Here is a 20,632-nt window from a genome sequence, read left to right on the forward strand (position 1 = left end):
TTAGCTCTGTCTCTCTCTCTCTCTCTCAATAATAAATAAACATTTAAAACAATGAAAAAAAAAACAGAGATATTGAAGGACCAGTGAAAATACCATAAACCAATTTAAAAAGTGCTGGCATATTTTTTCAATTGACTTGCAAGGTTGGCTTAATGGCTGTGGCATGCTATCAGTGGCTACTTAAATATGCAACTTTAAATTACTTTTACAAGGAAAAGCAAAATTTTGTATTTAGTTCAACAAACATTTATTGAGGATATAATGAGGAATCAAAGACTGTCCCTGTCCTCAAGGTGCTCATTGTCAAGTAAGGAAAACAAACATTAGGAGACGGTGGAAAATGCGAGGATGGAAGTATGCACCCAGTGCTGTGGGTGCCCTGCAGGGGCGGGGGGAGCATAGGAGTAGGGAAGAAATGTCAAGAAGGCTACACAGAGGAAGCAGGATTTGGCTGACAGTTGAAAGTTCCAATGTCTCAAAGGAGGAAAGGCAAATGGAACAGTGTATAGAAAGATAGGAGGCATGAGAGAATGTGTTCTCAGGGACCAGGGTGGGTCTCAGGATAAGTTTAAGGCAGTAAGATATGGATATCCCTGGATAAAAATAAGGAATGAATATTGGCTCTATAACATTACTTCATGATTGGCTGCTTGCTCAGTGTTTACGTTTCTTTATAAGAAATTTTATTTACAGTATTTTTCCAGTCACCCCTGTGTCACCTATATAAACACTATCATACCTGTCACTGATGACACGTATTAGGAAAAGTGAAAATATGTCTCCTCTAAAGTGCTTCCATTTTAAGGTTTTTGCATCTCTTAGAAACTTTCACGGTCCCTAGCACCTTGATGGGCTCTGTAAAACAAAGCATTATCCAAGCAGAGGTGTGACTGTACTAGAATTGTTTGAAACTTCTACGGTTATTTTCCTATCAGAGAATGATTCATCATAATTTTGAACAGTGATGCCTTCAAAATCTTTGAGAGGTCAGAAACCCATTTTGCAGATGAAGAAACTGAGGTATAGAGTTCTCCTTGGTCCCAGGGTGAGAGGCTGGAGTATGTCAGGGAGATTATTGCTTTTGATTGTGTTAAGTTTCTTAATCCCTTTAGACTGTGAAGTTTCCGTTTCTTTCCCAAATCCAGAAATGGGAAGTGTTTTGAGATTTGTTCTATCTATGGGAATCCATCGCAGAATATTCATAAAGTGCTCAAAGTGCATGGTACTGTAAGAAGCTAGAGCCAGACGCCGTTTCTCTCACTGTTCAGTTGAGAAGAAAGGGCATGTAGCATTGATTATTTATGAACTATTGATTATGGAACTAGTTTACAGTTCTCGGAAGTCTGAGTATATAATGTGTGTGTCCAATTATTTTTTTTAAATCACGATCAGCTGTCTGAAGTGTCTTCACTGGGTTCCTCTTGTGTAAGAAGTACATAGCTTCCCTCGTTCCAGCTGGTGCACTTGACGATGCTGCAAAAGCAAACAAGACATTCTGCAATTGTGACCAAAGCAATACATAAATAACCTATATTCCAACTTCCCCCTGGTCATATGGCTTGCAATAAATTGTGCAAATTATACACAGAAGGAACATACTGGCACTTTGAGTCCAGCTGACTTGCTAGGCATAGCATTCTGAAAATAATAAACAATCTACAGTTCTTTTCTCTTCCAGATCCCTGAAATGTCCATCCATCCCATTGTTTAGTTTCTATAGTCCACAAAAAAGTAGTTATAACTGTAGGTGTGGCTGAAGTTCATGTCCAATACCTATAACTGAAGCTGGGACAAGAAGACACCTGGAACTTAAAAAACATGTAATTTGGGGGTGCTTGGGGTAGCTCAGTCCGACTCTTGGTTTCGGCTCAGGTGCTGGCAGTGCAGAGCCTGCTTGGGATTCTCTCCCCCTCTCTCTGCCTCTCCCCCACTTGCACTGTCTCTGCCTCTCTCAAATAAATAAACTTTTAAAAAATAAGCATTTAACTTTTTAAAAATATTGAACGGTATAGGGTTAAAAAATCTCAGGAGACCATCTACATTTACATTAGAAGCATTATTGAAAGCATAACTATCTTTTATCTAGCTGTGTATATGTTCATTAACAGATATGTATGAATATATGAAGAATACAAATTACCCATTTTCTACTCCCTAATTCTTTTTATTTTTCGTGATATGGTATGGATGCACGATCATTTATTTAATCATTCTCTTTTGGTCATTTAAAAAATGTGTGGTTTTTTTTTTTTTCAACGTTTATTTATTTTTGGGACAGAGAGAGACAGAGCATGAACGGGGGAGGGGCAGAGAGAGAGGGAGACACAGAATCGGAAACAGGCTCCAGGCTCTGAGCCATCAGCCCAGAGCCCGACGCGGGGCTCGAACTCACGGACCGCGAGATCGTGACCTGGCTGAAGTCGGACGCTTAACCGACTGAGCCACCCAGGCGCCCCTAAAAAATGTTTTTGTCTTAATAAACTTTATATCAGTTGACCTTTGAACGTCCCATGTAGTTGGAAATGCGCATATAACTTTTGACTCCCTAAAAACTTAACTACTAATAGTCTACCATTGACCAGAAGCTTTACCAGTAACATAAAACAGTCTATCAACACATATTTGGCATGTCATAAGGATTATATGCTGTATTTTTATAATAAAGCCAGAGAAAAGAAAATGGCATTAAAATCATAAGAGAAAGTATATTATAGTACTGCATATATAGAAAAAAAAATGTGCATGTAAGTGAATCCATGCAGTTCAGACCTGTGCTGTTCAGAGTTAACTGTACATAAATTTTTGATATTGCTGATCATTTCCTTAGGATGTGCTTCTAAAAGGAATCACTGGGTCAAATACTATAAACTTCTTAAAAAAGCTTTTGATACATGTTTATGAATTGCTTTCCAAAGATGATACTGCCAAATAACACTCCTACAGGCAATGCGTAAGACTGTCTCATCATTTACTGTATAGCACAGCATGTATTTTTAATTTTGCTGGTTCAACAGGTGGAGCCTCTTTTTAAAAAGATATCTAGTAAAAATCACTTTTCATCAGAATCACAGAGGAACTGTAAATAGTACGGTAGTCTGTCTTACACAGATCTAGGTATGAAAATTACATAGACATTATGTAATGAGGTCCTACTATGATTAAGACGTAGGGCAGCCCTTCAAGGAGGTCACAGTCTTGGTCGAATGGGTAAGGCCTGTGCACGTAGGTACTTTGCTTATTCACCCCGCACCCCCCCCCCCCACCGCCCCCCAGTGCTCAGGAGAAAGCAGAGATGTGTTGTGCTCTACCTCCTACTGACCCGTCACTGCACTGTCACTGCACTGTCACTGCACTGTGCTCTCAGCCGGGTAGACTGGGCAAAGCCCAGCAAGGAAAGGGCAAAGAGCTCTCGGCCCAGTGCGCTGGCCCCATAGAACGTGTTCACTCTCTTTGCTTGGCCATTTCGGCAAACACTTGTCTAGTTAGATTACACTTTTTGTTAACTGAAAGGCAAAGGAAGAAAAATACTTGTTATGTGTATGACTCTGGTCTTTTTATTCTATGTACTATTCATAAATAGAATTTGGTACTTTGTATTTATTTGGATATTTACATTTAAAAAGGGAGTCATGGGGCGCCTGGGTGGCGCAGTCGGTTAAGTGTCCGACTTCAGCCAGGTCACGATCTCGCGGTCCGTGAGTTCGAGCCCCGCGTCGGGCTCTGGGCTGATGGCTCAGAGCCTGGAGCCTGTTTCCGATTCTGTGTCTCCCTCTCTCTCTGCCCCTCCCCCGTTCATGCTCTGTCTCTCTCTGTCTCAAAAATAAATAAACGTTGAAAAAAATAAATAAATAAAAATAAAAAGGGAGTCATTAGGGATGCCTGGGTGGCTCAGCTGGTTGGGCAACTGACTTCGGCTCAGGTCATGATCTCACAGTCCGTGGGTTCGAGCCCTGTGTCGGGCTCTGTGCTGACAGCATGGAGTCTGGAGCCTGCTTCGGATTCTGTGTCTCCCCCCTCCCAGCCCCTCCCCTGCTCACGCTCTGTGTCTCTCTGTCTCTCAATAATAAATAAACATTGAAAAAACCACTTTTTTTTAAAAGGGAGTCACTAAATAAGCCAACATTCTTCAAAGAAAATTCTTGATATTCAGTGCACACTATTTGCTCTTGACTCCATATTAAAGTCTGTCTTCTTATAGGAATCTTTGACCCCCCAGGGGATATTATACTCTAGGAAATCATAGTTGAATATGAATATATATACATACACACACATACGCATACACATGCATATTCTTGGATGCTGATTTAATCGGTTCATATCTAAAGAGACAGGGGGTGGCTATTCAGAGTCTGACCCAATCTTTCTTTCTCTTAGTAATGGTGAGCCTTGTCATTGTCTCTTTCTTCTTAAGTCTTCAACATTATCAATAGATGTCCTCATGTCTAAAAGTTACTGAGAAAAGTACATTCTGGGGCAAAACTTCGTTCAAAAGAAAACCACAGGCCCCACGTGGTTTCCAATAGGCCACCTCATCAATCCTGGACTTCACATGTAACTTACCTGCACTCCCAGCCTCTCCCAGAGGCTCGTCTTCACCAGTCAAGCCAGGAGTTCTCTGATCAGCACAGGTGAGCCTGCTACTTGGGCCCTTTCTATCCCCCAGAGAAAGATGAGGTCCTCCACCCTAATAAGACCCCTGCCCTTCTCCCTAAGGGAAGGAGACTCTGCCTGAAATAATTATTTCTTCTCCTCTGCTAATAACGTCACGACCCACCCTCTTTCCTATGAAAACCTTCCAGTTAGCACAGCTCCTCAGAGCCCCGCTCTACTTGTTAGATGGGATGCCGCCTGGTTCGTGAATCAACCAGTGGAGCCAATTAGATCTTTAAAAGTTACCCAGTTGAATTTTTTTTTTTTAAACAACTTTAACAGATCTATGTAATTTTACTAGTGAGGTTAGGGAATTCATTTGATCCAGCTATCCTCTGACAAAATGGTTGAAAATAATTACCTACCATAGACTGATGGCTGGAATTAGTAATAGAACGGCAGACAGCAGAAAGGTGAAGCCTGGGTACCAGGCGACAGTGGCTGAATAAATTCCATTAAAAGTAGAAACTGCAGTGACACCACCAAGCGTTTCTAAGAAGGCAATGCAAGCAAACAGGGTACCTGTTTGGGGTCAGGGTGTGGAAGGAGAAAAAGAAATGGCTTCGTGACAAAACAACGAACAGAACAAAGGGAGAAAACTTACTCACTGGAAAAAACAAACACGGGGCACTGCTTGGTGAATGAAAGCTATTTCCTCCAAATCCTTGAGAAGTCAGTAACCCATTTTTGCAGGTGGAGACACTGAGATCATGAGGTCCGCTTGGACTTGATGTGACGGAAGGTGAAAACACAATAGTTCCCATGTCGGTAGGGCAAAGGTAAAAGGCAACGACATCTGACACATTTGAAACCCACAGTCTCCTGTCCCTGAACAGCCGCAGGCATAGCCACAACTACATAGCCCTGACGTTCAAGCTTATTTCCCACTCTCAGTCCCCAAGCTGGGGACATCTGTGACACACCTCCTATGTGCAGGTGGCTCCTACCAGCAAAGGTCCCACCCGAGGAGCCTTTTGAGTTAAAGCAATCCTTTTCATCTGCTTCTCAGATCTGGCAAAAGTGACAGCTGCAGACAAAGACAGATGATGGCACACGCTTTCTGCAGCGTGGACTGGATCCCTCCCTCCAAAGTGCCGGCAAGTTGAGCAGCCACAAGGTTCCTTTGTGTGACTCCTCAAGTAACTGTCTGTGCTCTAGTTATGCCACGGTTTGATGCGAAGTGAGTCTTTTCTGCCTTCCCTGCCTGAAACGGCTTCCACGCTAAGGTGGCTCACGAGACTGAGTGAGCGGGGATCCCACCGCTGCCCGGCACCCCTGCCCGCCTACCACGGTTGGTCGAGGGCAGGCCCCGGAGCATCGTTCGAGGAGCGTAGGGTGGCTGCATGGTCAGTCCAAGTTCATAATCCGAGAAAAGGGGGCACAAATTCTACCAATGTTTCGTTCTGTCTGCAACCCAAGACCACGCTGACTGAGCAGTTAAACCTCTAAAGGACAGGCGGGTCATCTCGATGTACTTGTCTTCCTCTTTGCCCTATTTTGCATCACCAGATGAAAAGCTTTGTCCTGGTTTTCCGCTCTTCTTGATGTCCCCGGTAGAAGTCCCTACGTGGCTTTGGCAGACTCTATCATTGAGCCGTTGTGCTTGTTCCCTGCTTTGCCAAGTTTACTTTTCCACGAGAAGTTGTGATGTATTTTTTCTACAAACAATGCAAATCATGTAAATAACTGTATTTGATTGGACTGGTGAGAAGGAAAAGGCAAGCACGAGGGTCACCCTTCATAACCAGATAATGGCTTACACTGTCCGTGTTTTAATTTTCCCCGTGGTCTTGGTCTTGTAGACCGTGTGGCGTATGGGTTTTTATCTACTGAGACTTTTTACCCTGGTATACATCTTCTCGTACGTGGCTTCTAATTCTTCACCGAATGACAGGTCACATGTTCATAAAACATAAACATATCTCTGAAGAATACTGTGCTTTCACGTACATGTCTTCTTTTGACTAAAACGAAAGCTCTGTTCATGCCAAGTGCACATCTACTCTGTTTACTGCTGTGTCCCAGGGCCTGTCTGTCCTGGCACATGGAAGACGTTTAACCCGTATTTGTCGAATGAATGAAAAAAAGCTTCATTCAAGAGCCCAGTTACCAATCAGCAAGTAGTACACAGACCTGTTGCCTCCATGATTTATGATAAAACACGAAGTCAGTTCAGTTGGGAGGAAGTTCTCCTACCTGTCTATGCGATTATCTTCTTCTATTTCTGATCCCTTGCTACAGCCAGGCACAGTGCCATGGAGGACAGACTGGACAGATGTAGTCCTATTTTGCAATGACCTAACTCGATTCTTGACAGAAAGCTGGCCAGGTGGTACGTGTGTCTGGCATAAACAGCCATCCTGTGACACAGTAGGGTTCACCTGTCGCTCAACTTTCTCGAGCAGTTCAACTTGTGTCACAGTCACCAGGGATAAACTGGATTAAGTAATCAGCCCATTGTTTCGTATCTATACTTTTTCTTAATCCGGTAGGTTTCAAAAGTCGAGTGTGTTTTTCCGGTGTTCCAAGTAATCACAAAGAGTGCGCAGGGAGCAGCAAGGCAAGAGGTAGTCTGGGGTGGCTTTAGCTGGGAGTTTCACAGCTGTATGGAGCACAGAGATTCCGAAACAATCCAGTTTCCTCTCCTTTCTCATTCAAGATGCTGGGGATACTGAGAGACTCATGAAAACCTCCGTGGCACTTCCTTTCTCCTCTGATTACCTTAAAGCACCTAACATTTTCACGAAAATATCCCGTTTTTAAAAAAGTAATGCAGGACCAGAATATACTCAGTAGGGAAGCTCTGACATCAGCAAAAGGCTTTCTTAGTGAAAATCCAAAAAACAAAACATTTTAAAGTGTCACTTTAAATAGCCTTTGTACGTAGACTACACCAAATAAAAACCAAAACAAACCAGGCACTCTGAGAAGTCTCTTTTAGCTCCAAGTTGTGAAGCAGGTAGATGTTTCTTTTTCTCCTGAACAGCTCTACCGAGGTATAATTCACACACCCTAGAACCCGCCCCTTTAAACTGCACAGTTAACGGAGCTGTGCAGCCTCACCCCAGAAGAAACTGTACCCATTAGCAATCTCTCCCTTTCTCTCCAGCCCTGGACAGGACTTACCTGATTTCTGTCTCCATGGGTTTGCCTTTTCTGAATGTTTCACATAAATGGAGTATTTATACGACAATGTGTGACCTTTTTGTGTCGGGCTTCTTCATTTCCATAATGATTTCAAGGTTCATCCATGGGGTAGCGGGTATCATCAGTACTTTATTTTTATTGCCAAATAATATTTCATTGGGCCGATATACCACATGGCATCTATCCATGCATCAGTTCATGGACGTTTACATTTGTCTTTACTTTTTGGCTACTATAAATAATGCTGCTGTGAACACTTGTGTGCAGGATTTTTTGTGGGCATATGTTTTCATTTCCTTTGGGATTTCAATTCCATTCTATTTCTAGGAATGGAATTGCTGAGTCCTAAGGGAATTTTATTTAACTTTCTCAGGAGCTACCAAACTGTTTTGGCAAAATGGGTGCATCATTTTATGTTCCCACCAGCAGTGTAGGAGGGTTCCAGGTTCCCCACATCCTGACCATCTCTTGTTACGGTCTTTCCATTTCAGCCATCCTGGTGGGTCTCACTGTGGTTTTGGTTTGCATTTCCCTGAAGGCTAATGATGTTGAGCATTTATTCATATAATTCTTGGCCATTTGTACAGCTTTTTGGAGAGATGTCTATTCAAATCTGTTGCCTATATAGTTGGGATGTCTTTTGATTGTTTTTTTTTTTTAATTCCAGTGTAGTTAACACACAGTGTTATATTAGTCCCAGGTGTACAATATAGTGATCCAGTGGATCACTATACTACTCAGTATAGTATCACATATACTACTCAGTGCCCATCCAGATAAGTGTATTCTTAATCCTCCTTACCTATTTCATCCATTCCCCTCCCCCACCTCCCAAGTTCCTTATTAGACATGTGATTTACTCATATATTCTCACACTCTGTAGCTTGTCTTTTCACTCTCTGGATGGTGTCCTTTAAAGTGCAAAAGCTCTTAATTTGGATAAAGTCTAATTTATCTATTGTTCTTTTGTTGTTGTGCTTTTGGTGTCATACCTAAGAAACCATTGTAACCCAAAGAAGCAGGTATATTTTTACATATTACAGTTACAAATTTTTATATTCCTAAGTGGTTTTCCAGTCAGTCCTCATTACATAATCTATAAACAGCTGTGTGCATATACAGTGACATGGGTGGAAGAGAATCAAGAAATATATTTTTAAAGGCACTGAATTAGCAGTCTTCCCCAGTGTTGACTAAACTGCCATAAATACAGTAGCCTAGATATGAATGGTCCATCAACAATATGAATATCTGCACCAGGCTGAGGCATGAAACAAAAGAAATCTCCGAAATCTAACAATATTCACATGGTACAGATATGCCTAATATCTAACTAGTAACTAGTTCTAACTAGAAATTTAATTTTTTTGTCCTTTTGTATTGGTTATTCTCTGCCCTCCCACTTTAGCTGTTTGATCTCCTGTGTCCTGCTCTGTGCTTGGGAGGCTGATAGATTTACTCCTATCGAATGACGTGGATTTCCTTGCTAATCTGACTTTCTGTCGCACTTGGGTCAACGAGATGAAGGTGGAGAGAAAGCTTGTAGTGTCTTGTCTCTGCTCCCTATTTGGGCCACCTTCTCTGGGTGCCTTCTCCACTGCCCACTCCGCCATACTGCTTGGACTTCATGAAAGTCGCTATGGAACCAGCTGAGTGGGATCCTGTTTTTGCTAGGATTCGAATTCAGGCCCAGCCCTAACATTTGTGGGGTCCAGTGTAAGAATACACTTAGAAGCCTATATATTATATTGTAAGTATTTGTGAGTTACAGTTCTAACGAACAGACTGTTCAGTAAGCTATGTTTCAACTACCCGCTCTGAGAAATATGCCTTCTATACCTTCACGATGATTTGGAAGGTCAGACACAGACTCCGAATTCTCAGACTCTTTGGAGTTCTGTGGAGGAACATGGCAGCACTGGCCGAGCTAGCTGGCCCTTGGCCCTCAGTCCCCAGCTGCAGGGTGCAGTCCGCCCACGCTGTGTTCTATCTCTTGCTCCATCCTGCTCAGAAAGGATCATTTACACATGGCTGTACACACCCCACTCTGCAATGCCAAGGTTGGGCTAGTTCTATGAAGAGTGATGGCTTGGCTACCCCTTTGGTCTAGAGGGGAACACACGGTCTACCCTCAGGAGAAAGGGTCTGAGGAAGAGGACCACCCAGGCACTGAAAGACATGAACCCAAAACTGTTTGGCTGGGAATTATGGGTCCCGGATACCCAGAGTATAGTCTAGAAGGGGGAGGTGTTGTGAGCTCCCGGGTGGGCATCTGCCTGGCCCTGAGCACTCCTCTACTCTTGAGGCAAGGCCTGGCTAGATGCAAGCCTTCTAAAGCGGGAGACGCTGGGCAGGGCACCCCTGCCTGAACATAAGCCTCTACCGAACACAGAATTTACTTACCACTTAATTCAAAAGGCGTTCTGAACAAAAAAAGTGTTGTAGAATATTCGGAAGAATCAAACATCGGTTGTCCATAGATTTCAGTTGATACAGATTGTAAACTCATTATATTCATTGAGCAAATTAAACTCACCTTGTTCAGTAGAACGAACCACTTTTGATATCATGGACCGTAGAACAGAGAGCGGCACGATCGTGAAAAGGAATGGCAACCTGACTGTAAGAGAAATGGTGGGAAATCACTGGCCAAGTCAGAAGACGAATGGCCAGTTTTAAATGTGAAATACTTTCTTTCTGTGTCCTTTTCTATAAGCATCCTACCTCATTGCATCTAAGGACTGAATTAATTAATTGTAGACTTCGGTCTCATGACTTAAGAGAACACTATAGATGGGTCAGCTAAAGGTTACTTTACTTTGTTATTCTGGGAGTAAGAATAAGAGTTCATGGAGGTTTTAGGTCCTTGGGATTAGAACTGCGATTGGGACTGATGTGCTGTTTCCCTGATTATTACAGTGACCTCTCGTTCAGCAAGTTGTGACTTAGCTTTCTTCATGTATTTTCTGGTTTTGCTTCCTTAGACTTGACGTTCTTAGTGTTAGCATGCTTTTAGTATATTGACACACTTATCGAGAAATTGGTTATCTTTCTGCTTGTTCATCTTTGTGCTGAATCATTTTATGAGCCCAGATCACCTCTCCTCTTCAATTATGACCCCTGATAGTAGCATTTCTAGTTCTTTGACAAAACAGTAATAGATTATTTTTGCAGATGATGTTAAAGTTTTCACGCACATATCAACTTACTTGATTGACCTTGGCAATTCCAAGGGAGACAGGGAGAACCGACATTTACTGAATACCAGGCCTTGTGCTAAGTGCTTTGCAGGGATCTCGTCTAATATTCTTGTAACCCTCTGAATTAGGTACTACTGTGCCCATTTTACATTTGAATAAATGAAGGCCCTGAGTACTTGAGTAATTTGCTTAAGATCACCTGGTGCCATATAGATGGACATTAAACCTGATTCTCTTTGGTCACCCTGCTTCCCTGCAAGGTAGCAAGAGGTTGGCAGTGGCTTTGTAGAAAAAGATGAAATCGGACGTTTCCTAAGGTCCCACTTGACAGATCCCTTAGCTCTTTCAAAGGCGGCATCTCACTCAAGCCCTACAGAAACCACCTGTGGGGTAGGTAGTCGAGGAAGTGGTCCAGTTTGCCAAAAAATGATTTATCAAAAGCCAATTGACGGAATGACCAATTTGCAAAACCTTGTCTTAAAGAATTTTCTTCTTGAATATATTCAACAAATGTGAATTTTATAAATCTTTTGAGTTTATTTTATGTGATGATCTTTAATTCTTATGGGGCGCCTGGTGGCTCAGCCAGTGGAGCGTATGACTCTTGATCTTGGGGTTGTGAGTGAGCTCCACGTTGGATGTGGAGATTACTTAAAAATAAAATCTTAAAAAATAATTTTTAAAAAGTTTTATGGAAAGTAGTCTTCTTAGCAGCACTTTAAGAAATATTCAAGTTGGCAGAAAGCTCTATTGAAGAATTGACTCACAAGAAGAATGCTTCTCAAAACAATTTTTTGGCAAGTATGCAAATTTAGAAAATTGTGGTTAATCATTAGTGTTTTTTAAACCAATTGGCTTTCACTTCCTGGCAAAGTGCCTTAACTGAACTAGAATGCGTTAAATAGAGAATGTTAAACTAAAAGTTTCTCACCCAGCAGACTAAATTCATTTTATATAAACATCAAATACATGGTTAGTTCTAAGGCTACATTTTGTATCTTACCTAAAAACATCATTAATGTCGTTCTGGCAAAAGCAGTCATAACCATTCCTGCCATGGTGGTAAAGATTCCAATGAAGGCCATGTGAATGTCTTCCATACAGTAAGAAAAAAGCCATATTCCTAGGAAACTGCTGAAAAAGGTAATGCTACCCAGAGCCGATCCATAACCTATAAAGACTTCATTCCAGCAGAGTGGGGAATCCAATTCATAAAGGATAAAAATGGGGGAAATGCCAATTGTCACGAAAAAATAAGTGATCATTGTAAAAAGTAACAAACAGAGAAAATACCGTCGCTTACCAGAAGCATTTTTAAAAAGCATGTAAGTTCGGTAAAATAGGTTTTTAAAGCCTTCGCTACATGATATGGCAACATTCGGAGATGAAGATTCTTTCAATGAATCGCCAAGAAAAAATAAAATATAAATCAAGTTAACAGCAAAAGCCATACTAATAATGAAAAAGGACCACACAAAACCTAGTTCTCTGATAAAATAGCCAGAAGACAGTCCCGTTAATCCAGTGACAAGTCCAAGTATGAAGTCAATTATAGCTATTCGAATTGTTCTTTGTTTCTGTTCTACACATTGATCAACTACGTAGGCAAAACAGGCCCCTAAAAATGTGGTAGAATTGCCACACAGTGCACCGATAAAGGTGGATGCAATCAGAAGCTGGACTGGAAAAGCAAAGTAGGAGAGCACACAGAGCCAAACACTGGTTGCAAGGGCACCAGCGGAAGACAAAATCAAAGGGAACTTCCGCCCTCGATGATCACTATGAGACAGAAGTATGAACGTAGACACTAGACCAGGAATTAGCCCACTTATGTCCATCTGCAGATTAAAGAGAGACACCTTCTTCTGAACTTCCTGCAAAGAAACAAAAAGAAGAGGATGTGTTTACAGAGATATAGACAACATGCATGAAAATATCACAGCGCGTGCTTTTCTTTTTTCCAGTACGTCGCCAATAAGGAATCTCTGCGGCATGGGTTTGATACAGCCTGAAAATTCATCCAGTTCACAAAGCAAATATCAAGAGGTGACACAGGAATCAAAGCTCAGTCATAATATTCAAGTACCGTGGCGGGGACTTTCACTCATAAAAAGAAAATTGGGTATTGCGGCGCGTCTGTCTTATATAGGGGCTCCACAGACCCCAAGACATCTGGGACTGGCCATATAAGGACATTTCTTCCTTCTGTGAACAGCTAGCACGGAGATCATGACCACTGTTGTAAAGCAAGAGCAACACCCTTTCCCGTGACAGATCCTTCTGTCTACTTAAAAGGGAATGAATATCACGTGTAAATGTCATACTCGATAGACCTTTATTTAGGAGGCACTCAGTTGCTTTTTTCATTTTCACATGTGTCTCCACAAATAAGTTTCTTCCAGTTTCTTTCTTTCCTTACTAAAAAATAAGATAAAACCCCAAGAGAAGCTTTGCACTGACGAAGACGGATGGTAGCACGCCATGAACTGAGGAGGAAGGTAAATCCAGCTTCTCCAAGCCAACACAACCGGGGGCACACACAGGCTGGAAGATGTTACAGTCGCTGCACTGGTTGTTTGATGGAGAGCATTTGGGGTGATTTCTGTTTGCCACCTCTCTCTGTATTTTCCAAGTTTTATGTAGAGTATGTGCCGTTTTTATAACAGGGATTACTAAACTCATTTTTAAAAACAGATGGATTCATGTAATATTTAGAAAGCACCCTAGAACAACTGATGAAAAATCAAGTACTGAAATTAATGATCTTTTAAAAGAGTGAGCCTGTGTTTATTTTTATACATCCATATAATGCAAGTAACTTCCCGTTACCAGGAAGTGTTGTCGTCACTAAGACTCAAAACTCCAGTCGTCTTTGTTTCTGGCCTTTCCCTTCACCCATGCCTGCCAACACCCGGTGCTTCTCATGACCTCTGCCTCTTTCCGGTCCCATCACTGCCACTGGGAGCACAAGGCTCCTAGTGCTCACCAGGACTCCCCGGGCACCTTGCTTTCCCTCTCTTCAATTTGGTCTATGACCCAGCCTCGTCACTTTGTGGATCACACACCCTAATGGTGGGAGCGGCTTGCCAAAACACACTAGTGGCATGTCTCTCACCTGCTTATTAGCCCTCTGCCTGCTAGAGAAAGCTCACGCTTTCCATGTCTGTTATGTTAGGCCACCCAGATGAGGTCCAACCCCACTCTTCAGCATGATCTCCACTCCTTTCCCCAATACGCCATGTTACAGGCACAGGCCTTAGTCAAGTCCAACTTGGATTTGCCTGAAATGCCCAAACAGATGTAATCTCTCCTGCTGAACCTTCTCATCTGGCCATTATCGTTCTTCAGTTGCACTTTTTTGTGTAGCGATTAAGAGCTCTGGAGTCAGATCGATCTAGATTCAGAAGGAGCCTGTTCTTTACATAGCAATTAGAGTGATTTTTATTTTTTTTTTAAAACGTTTATTTATTATTGAGAGACAGAGAGACACAGAGCATGAGCAGGAGAGGGGTAGAGATAGGGGGAGACACAGAATCCGAAACAAGCTCCAGGCTCTGAGCTGTCAGCACAGAGCCCGACGCGGGGCTCGAACTCACAAACTGCAAGATCATGACCCGAGCCGAAGTCGGTCACTTAACCAACTGAGCCACCCAGGCGCCCCTAGAGTGATTTTTAAAAACACACCAACCAGCTCACGTTACTCCTCTACCCAAAATCCCTCGGTGGCTTTCCTGACAGTGGAATAAATCCGAATTCCTTGCCACGGTGTGGGCGGCGATATCATGACTTCTCTGATTTCAGGTCTGCCTCTTGGCTCCCCTCAGCCACATGCATTCCTCAGACACTCCACGCTCATTCACTTGTTTTGTACTTGCTGTGCCTTTTGCGATGACCACACGGCTCACTTCCTCAATTCAAAAGTCACTTCCTCAGAAGCCTTCTGTGAGCCATCCAGAGCAACCCCATCAACCCCCACCCAGGGCTCCATGCCCTTATCTGGCTATAGTTTTCTTTAGAGACTTGCCCCACCCCCACAGGGTGGGTTACTTTAATGGAGCTGCTCACCGTGTGCCCTCTCCACTACCACTAAGCTCTGGGAGGGCGGGCACTCGGTCTTCTTTACCACATCATCACGGATTCCAACCAAGTGCTTCACAGGGTGCCCCACAGACACTGGTTGTACCAGTGAATAAGCAGATAAAATAGGCGATGCGCTAGCTGTGTGTGATGCCGACCAAATTATTTATCCCTATAGCTTCATCTGACAAGAGGGGGGTATGAAGAGTCCCTATCTTGCAGGCTGTTGTGAGTGTGAGATTTAAAGTCAGCATGTCGACATAAGGCACACCGCAGAGACCCTATTATACGTTCACGCTTAGTCAACTCTGGTAGTTTCATTTTTACTAGGGCAGGCTTCTCGCGCACATCGTTGTGGCTCTACGGTTATAAAAGCCATCAAGTAAATATTTACCGAATAAAGAAGTAAATCAATCATTTTTTAATCAGCTTCTCAACAAGATATTCCAGTTTGGGATTCCTCTTCCCATTCCCACCCCTCCCCCATATCTGATCTTTCTAACCCAACCTCTTACGCAGACTTCTCTCCTCATCTGCAATCTATTCCTTTTAAACTCTGGAGAATCATAATTAGGTAAGGGCAAATGGAAGAAATCAGAGTAAAAAGTGCTATGTCTTATACAAGACTGAACAGGGTGGCTCAAGCATCCGACTCTTGACTTCAGCTCAGGTTATGATCTCACGGTTCAGTTCATGAGTTCGAGCCCTGCGCCTGACTCTGCACCGACAGCGTGGAGCCTGCTTGGGGTCCTCTCTCTCTCCCACCCGTTCACTCGTGCACGCACACTCGCACACTCTCTCTCAGAATAAACTTTGAAATAAAACTAAAAAAAAAAAAAAAAAAAAAGACCGAACAGAAGGACAATGTACTGAGACAAGTGTAAATTACATTAAGGAAAGGAATATCAATTTTCAAAAAGTCACGATTCCATAGGCTGTAGTATATATAGTAATTACAATTGAGTAGAAAACATTATCTGCTGGTAGTAAGGGACTGTGTTAGTTCTTTAAAGGGTTATAAGTAAATTACTGAACAAGAACAATTTCACGATCTGGTTGACACCACCTTGCCCCCTCAACTAGCAGGGTCCCTGTCTTGATAGCACTTGAAGAGAAGAGACCAAATTGGCCAGTTTAGCACCTCAAAACCAGTCGTTTAACCTGGGAAGGAGAGGATGGCAAGGGGCTTCAAAATTCCTTCCTCCACACAAGTCAACAAACATGCTTAGAATTCCCTACCTCTTCTGCGTTAGCCAAGAGTGTCCTTCCCACAGCCTTGCCATTTTGTTAAGAGGCCCTTTAGAGATTAATCTTGCTCAAGAGAAGTATGTAGGTGCATCTTACAGTCACAAGACTCAGAAAACTCAAAGATTCGGAAAGTAGGTTAGATGAATATTTATATGTATATTTATATGTCTATATACATTTGACCCTACTAGGTTGAAAAATAAGACTTTTCATTCATATAGACTTTCAAACTGTTAAGTATAAGTGAAATAGCTTAGTTTATTCTTATATCTATACCCTGAAATTCATATTATTATCTTGCATTCCAATACATGTGTCTGTGTCTGTGTATTTGTTATATAGAAGGATAAATAAATATAGTATCACAGTAAGAAGTTCAATACACTATTGTATTATGCACTCTTCTTACAAATAATTGGTCTTTCGGGGGAGTGGCAAAGAAAAATTTGAACTGAAAAAAATCCTTTGTTTTATTCAGGACTGACTCTGTGTGTCCTATGACATTTTATTTTTAGGGTTACAAGAACAGTTCTCAAACCCCTAAATTTCTTTAAGTCAGCAAGTGCCCAGCACCCACCCCCAGCAGAGCTGGGAATTGAGAAGGAAGGTCCTAAAACAGGGAACATTTGTCCTTGGATTTAAAGGTAAGAGAGGGGCGCCTGGGTGGCTCAGTCAGTTAAGTGTCCGCCTTCAGCTCAGATCACGATCTCACCGTTTGTGAATCCGAGCCCCACGTCAGGCTCTGTGCCAACAGCTCGGAGCCTGGAGCCTGCTTCGGATTCTCTGTTTCCCTCTCTCTGCCCCTCCCTCACTTGCACTTTGTGTGTGTCTCTCTCTCAAAAACAAAGAAACATTAAAAAAATAAAAATAAAGGTAAGAGAATATTCTTATATTGAGCAGGAACAGTATCCAGAAAAGGGGCCAGAGGGAAATGCTGAAGGAGATGGGGGTGCCTCCTGGGAAGCAAAAATGCTCCTGTGACCTAAGGAGCAAAAAGTGAGTGGCCTGCCTGCCCTGTCCCAATTGTGGGTGGGGACAGTCATGCTTTCTAGTTCCCCAATCTGAGAAAAAGCATCTGTCGCTCTAGAGCACCAAGTTTAAGAGAAGGGATCTAGGGCACTATGTTTTCTTGAATATTAATCTAATTAAAAAACAATTAATGAAACAACAATTAAACACTGGGCAGAAATTTTCAAAATGAGACCACTGCTCTGGGCAGTGGGGGCCTCTCAGCAGCTGGGTAAGGCCAGAGGCGGCCAGTACTCATCACCTGCACAGTCACAGAGGCCAACAACATGACTGAACCACGGCCTGTCTCCCCTCACTCTGGGAGGGCAAGGGCAGCAGACTTTTCCACACGTTCAAGTCCTCTCCCCCTCTGTCCTTCCCACTGCTCCCAGGTGTCTGCTGTAGGAAAGCATGGAATCCAATATAGAAACCGATGAGCCTACTGAACCTTTTCACTCCCTGGGAGTTTATATATAATATATAAATATATATAATTATATATTCATATATTTATTAATATAAATATATTTATAATATTTATAAAATATTTATATATATTTATTTATATATTTATTATATATATTATGTATAAAATATATAATATATATATAGGAACATTCTTAAAGTCAGGAGACAAAACCACCAGGTGAGACCCTTGGCCCTTCTATTTTTATGACCCCACTCTAGGCCAGAACCCTGATGTCTGCATGGCTTCCCAGCAATTATCAGTTCCAAGAAAGTTTCTCCCATGGAAATGAGGAACGGCAGAAGCTGTGTCCAAAGGCCAGGCCTCAGCCCAGCAAGGTTATACCTGACACCTAGGGAGCCACCTCCAGAAGCGCTACAGCCTTCCTTCTGGGCCCTTGGCCATTTCTTCTAGGCCTCAGACTCCTCTCCCAGTCACACCTGAATCCCCTTCTCCTGAGGAGAAAATCTGAGAGCCGGCTAGGCAAGTGACTTGAATTCCTCCAAACTCTTCTTGTCCTTTGAGAGGTGAGGCGGTGCCACTCTTTGCCATCACAAAATACCCCCTAGGGGAAGAGTTCAAGGTGTAGAACTGCGGTCTGTTTTTGAGGCTTTCTGAGGGGAACAATTCCAGATCTAAATGCTATCTCCTTCGCATCTGGACGTTGGTAGACTTTGCTAAAAACTGTCTGAGGGAGCCGGAGGATGGTGATGTACCTCCTGTTTGAAACAAATAAAAAATTGGGGGAGGAGGCCAGAGAGGGAGAAGGTAAGGCTCTGTAATATCTGCCTCAACATTTTCAGTGTCCTCAGAACCAAAGTGAGTGCTCCCCTCCGCAGATAGCCTCCCACAGCTGCTCCTGGGCACTTGGGAGTCAAAGCTGATCTGCTAACACCAAATGATGAATGACAAATGCTGCCCCCTGCCCCCTACAAGTCCATGAAGGACACTGGCCCCAAGGTCCACAGTCTTCAGTGACGGGCTACTTACGGGGTCACTGAAAACTGGGTCATGTACAGGCAGAAGGAGAGGTGGTGGAAGGAAGCAAGCCAGGGAAAGGCAAAACACTGTTTCCCCCGGCCGCTGGGACCATCGAGTACTCATTCCAGTTGGCTGTGGTCCAACTTTCAGGCTTTGGGATGGGGGTGGGGGAGGAGGAGGAAAGAGCCCCTGGGGAGGTGAGACTAGGCTGAAATTTTCTAAGAAAGGAGAAGCACCAATGTCACAGAAGAAGAAGGGGCTTTTACTTAGAAGAGGCAGATTAGGGACACCTGGGTGGCTCAGTCGTTTGGGGTAACTGACTTCAGCTCAGGTCATGATCTCACAGATCATGGGTTCCAGCCCGGGGTCAAGCTCTGTGCTGACAGTTCAGAGCCTGGAGCCTGCTTGGGATTCTGTGTCTCCCTGTATCTCTGCCCTTCCCTGCTCATACTCTGTCTCTCTCTCTCAAAAATAAACATTAAAAAATTAAAAAAAAAAAAAAAAGAAGAGGCAGATGAAAGGTGTCAGGAAACTTCAAACAGGAGAACTGAATAAAGGCTCTTGACCTGGGATTTCGGAGCGTTTAAGGTGACCCTTGAGAGATCAACGTATGATGAGTGCAATGCCCTCTTTCATCAAAAAACGCCTTTACACATCCCCCTTTTATTACATTTTAGGGATATTTTAATATCTTACCTCCTGGAATGCAAAGATTGGGCTGCTTGTATTTTTTCCACACTCAGAAATATTGCTATCCGACACAAAACTGTAGTTGCTGGTTTCTTCCCATATTCTCCTATACACATACTGCGTTGTCAGTGGGGCAGTCAAAGTCATAGCAAATGCACTCAGGCAAATGGCAGGTTCTACAAAGAAAATCTTCATATTGCCTGGGTAGGTAGTTGAATTCTGTCAAAAGAACGGGGAAGTTAGAGGAGTCTTGTGGAGTAACTGGGGAACAGAAAGCAGTAAGCAGTTCGTAAGAGATTAATTTTCACTTGGAATAGGGTACGCAGTAAACCGGTGACTATCGTACTTAGCGATTTTTAAGAGTAAGTATGACCTTTCAGGGCTCAAACCGCCTTAAAATAATCTTAGTAAGCTGTCACCCATTTTCGTTTGGAATCATCTCACCGCAGTCCCCACAGTGTATACACTGCCACCGGTTTTCAAAAGGGAAACAATGAGGTTCCTCCGGGAACGCGATAATTGCGCAACTGTTTGTTATTGTTATTTTGCTGCTCGTTAACAAGGACAGGAAGGGGGCCTTTAAAAAGCAGCTCCCGATCGTAAAGGGATTTTTTTTCTCGTTTAAACTCACCCCACGGTTACAGTCTTCCTGCCAGGCTAGGCGCAGGTCTGATCATTTTCGGGGCCGGAATCCCCGGGGGCTGTCTTCTTTGGGGGGGGGGGGTGCCCTGCGCTCTCCGGGCGCCTGCCGAGCAGCAAGTGCTCCCGAGGCTGGGGCGGCCCGGGACGCGCCGGGGACACTGACCGCCGCCTGGGTCGGGGGCCGGGTCTGCGCCGGCCGCCGCGCTGGGACGGGGAGGGGAATTTCCGTTGAATTCGACCAAATGCACCTGTCGGGGAAACTTAAGCTCTCATTTTAAAGCAAACCAACCGAGCGCACTCCGGCGTCCAGAGTGACGACGGCGACAGGTCACTGCGCAGCCCCCGCTCGGCTCCTCGGTGGCCCTGCGGACTCGGCCCCAGGGAGCACGGGCGGCTGCTCCCTGCGCGGTCGGCAGCCTGTCCGCGGGTCGGTGGGTGGGTCTGCGGGCCCGTTGCCGGTCGGCTCCAGATAGAGGCTTAGCTCCCGCCCGCGGAGCCCCGCAGCCGGCCGAGAGGGCGG

General features: G+C 43.6%; 1 protein-coding gene across 2 annotated transcripts; it reads right to left on the bottom strand.

Annotated features, from left to right (window-relative positions):
* Positions 1-230: 230 nt before the first annotated feature.
* SLC46A3 (solute carrier family 46 member 3) lies at positions 231-20,603 on the bottom strand. 2 transcript variants are annotated; one of them, XM_003980273.6, is made up of 6 exons: positions 20,102-20,603; positions 19,477-19,689; positions 12,004-12,874; positions 10,337-10,420; positions 5,019-5,175; positions 231-1,473 (listed from the first exon to the last, which is right to left on the bottom strand). In XM_003980273.6, exons 2-6 carry the CDS (start codon positions 19,663-19,665, stop codon positions 1,389-1,391), a joined length of 1,386 nt encoding a protein of 461 aa, XP_003980322.2. In that variant the 5' UTR covers positions 19,666-19,689; positions 20,102-20,603; the 3' UTR covers positions 231-1,388. The 2 variants fall into 2 exon arrangements, with proteins under 2 accessions (XP_003980322.2, XP_006927248.2); XM_006927186.5 differs by having other exon boundaries at positions 20,402-20,602.
* Between the last annotated feature and the right edge of the window lie 29 nt (positions 20,604-20,632).

This window comes from Felis catus, chromosome A1, assembly GCF_018350175.1.
Source record: "Felis catus isolate Fca126 chromosome A1, F.catus_Fca126_mat1.0, whole genome shotgun sequence".
Classification (NCBI taxonomy): domain Eukaryota; kingdom Metazoa; phylum Chordata; class Mammalia; order Carnivora; family Felidae; genus Felis; species Felis catus.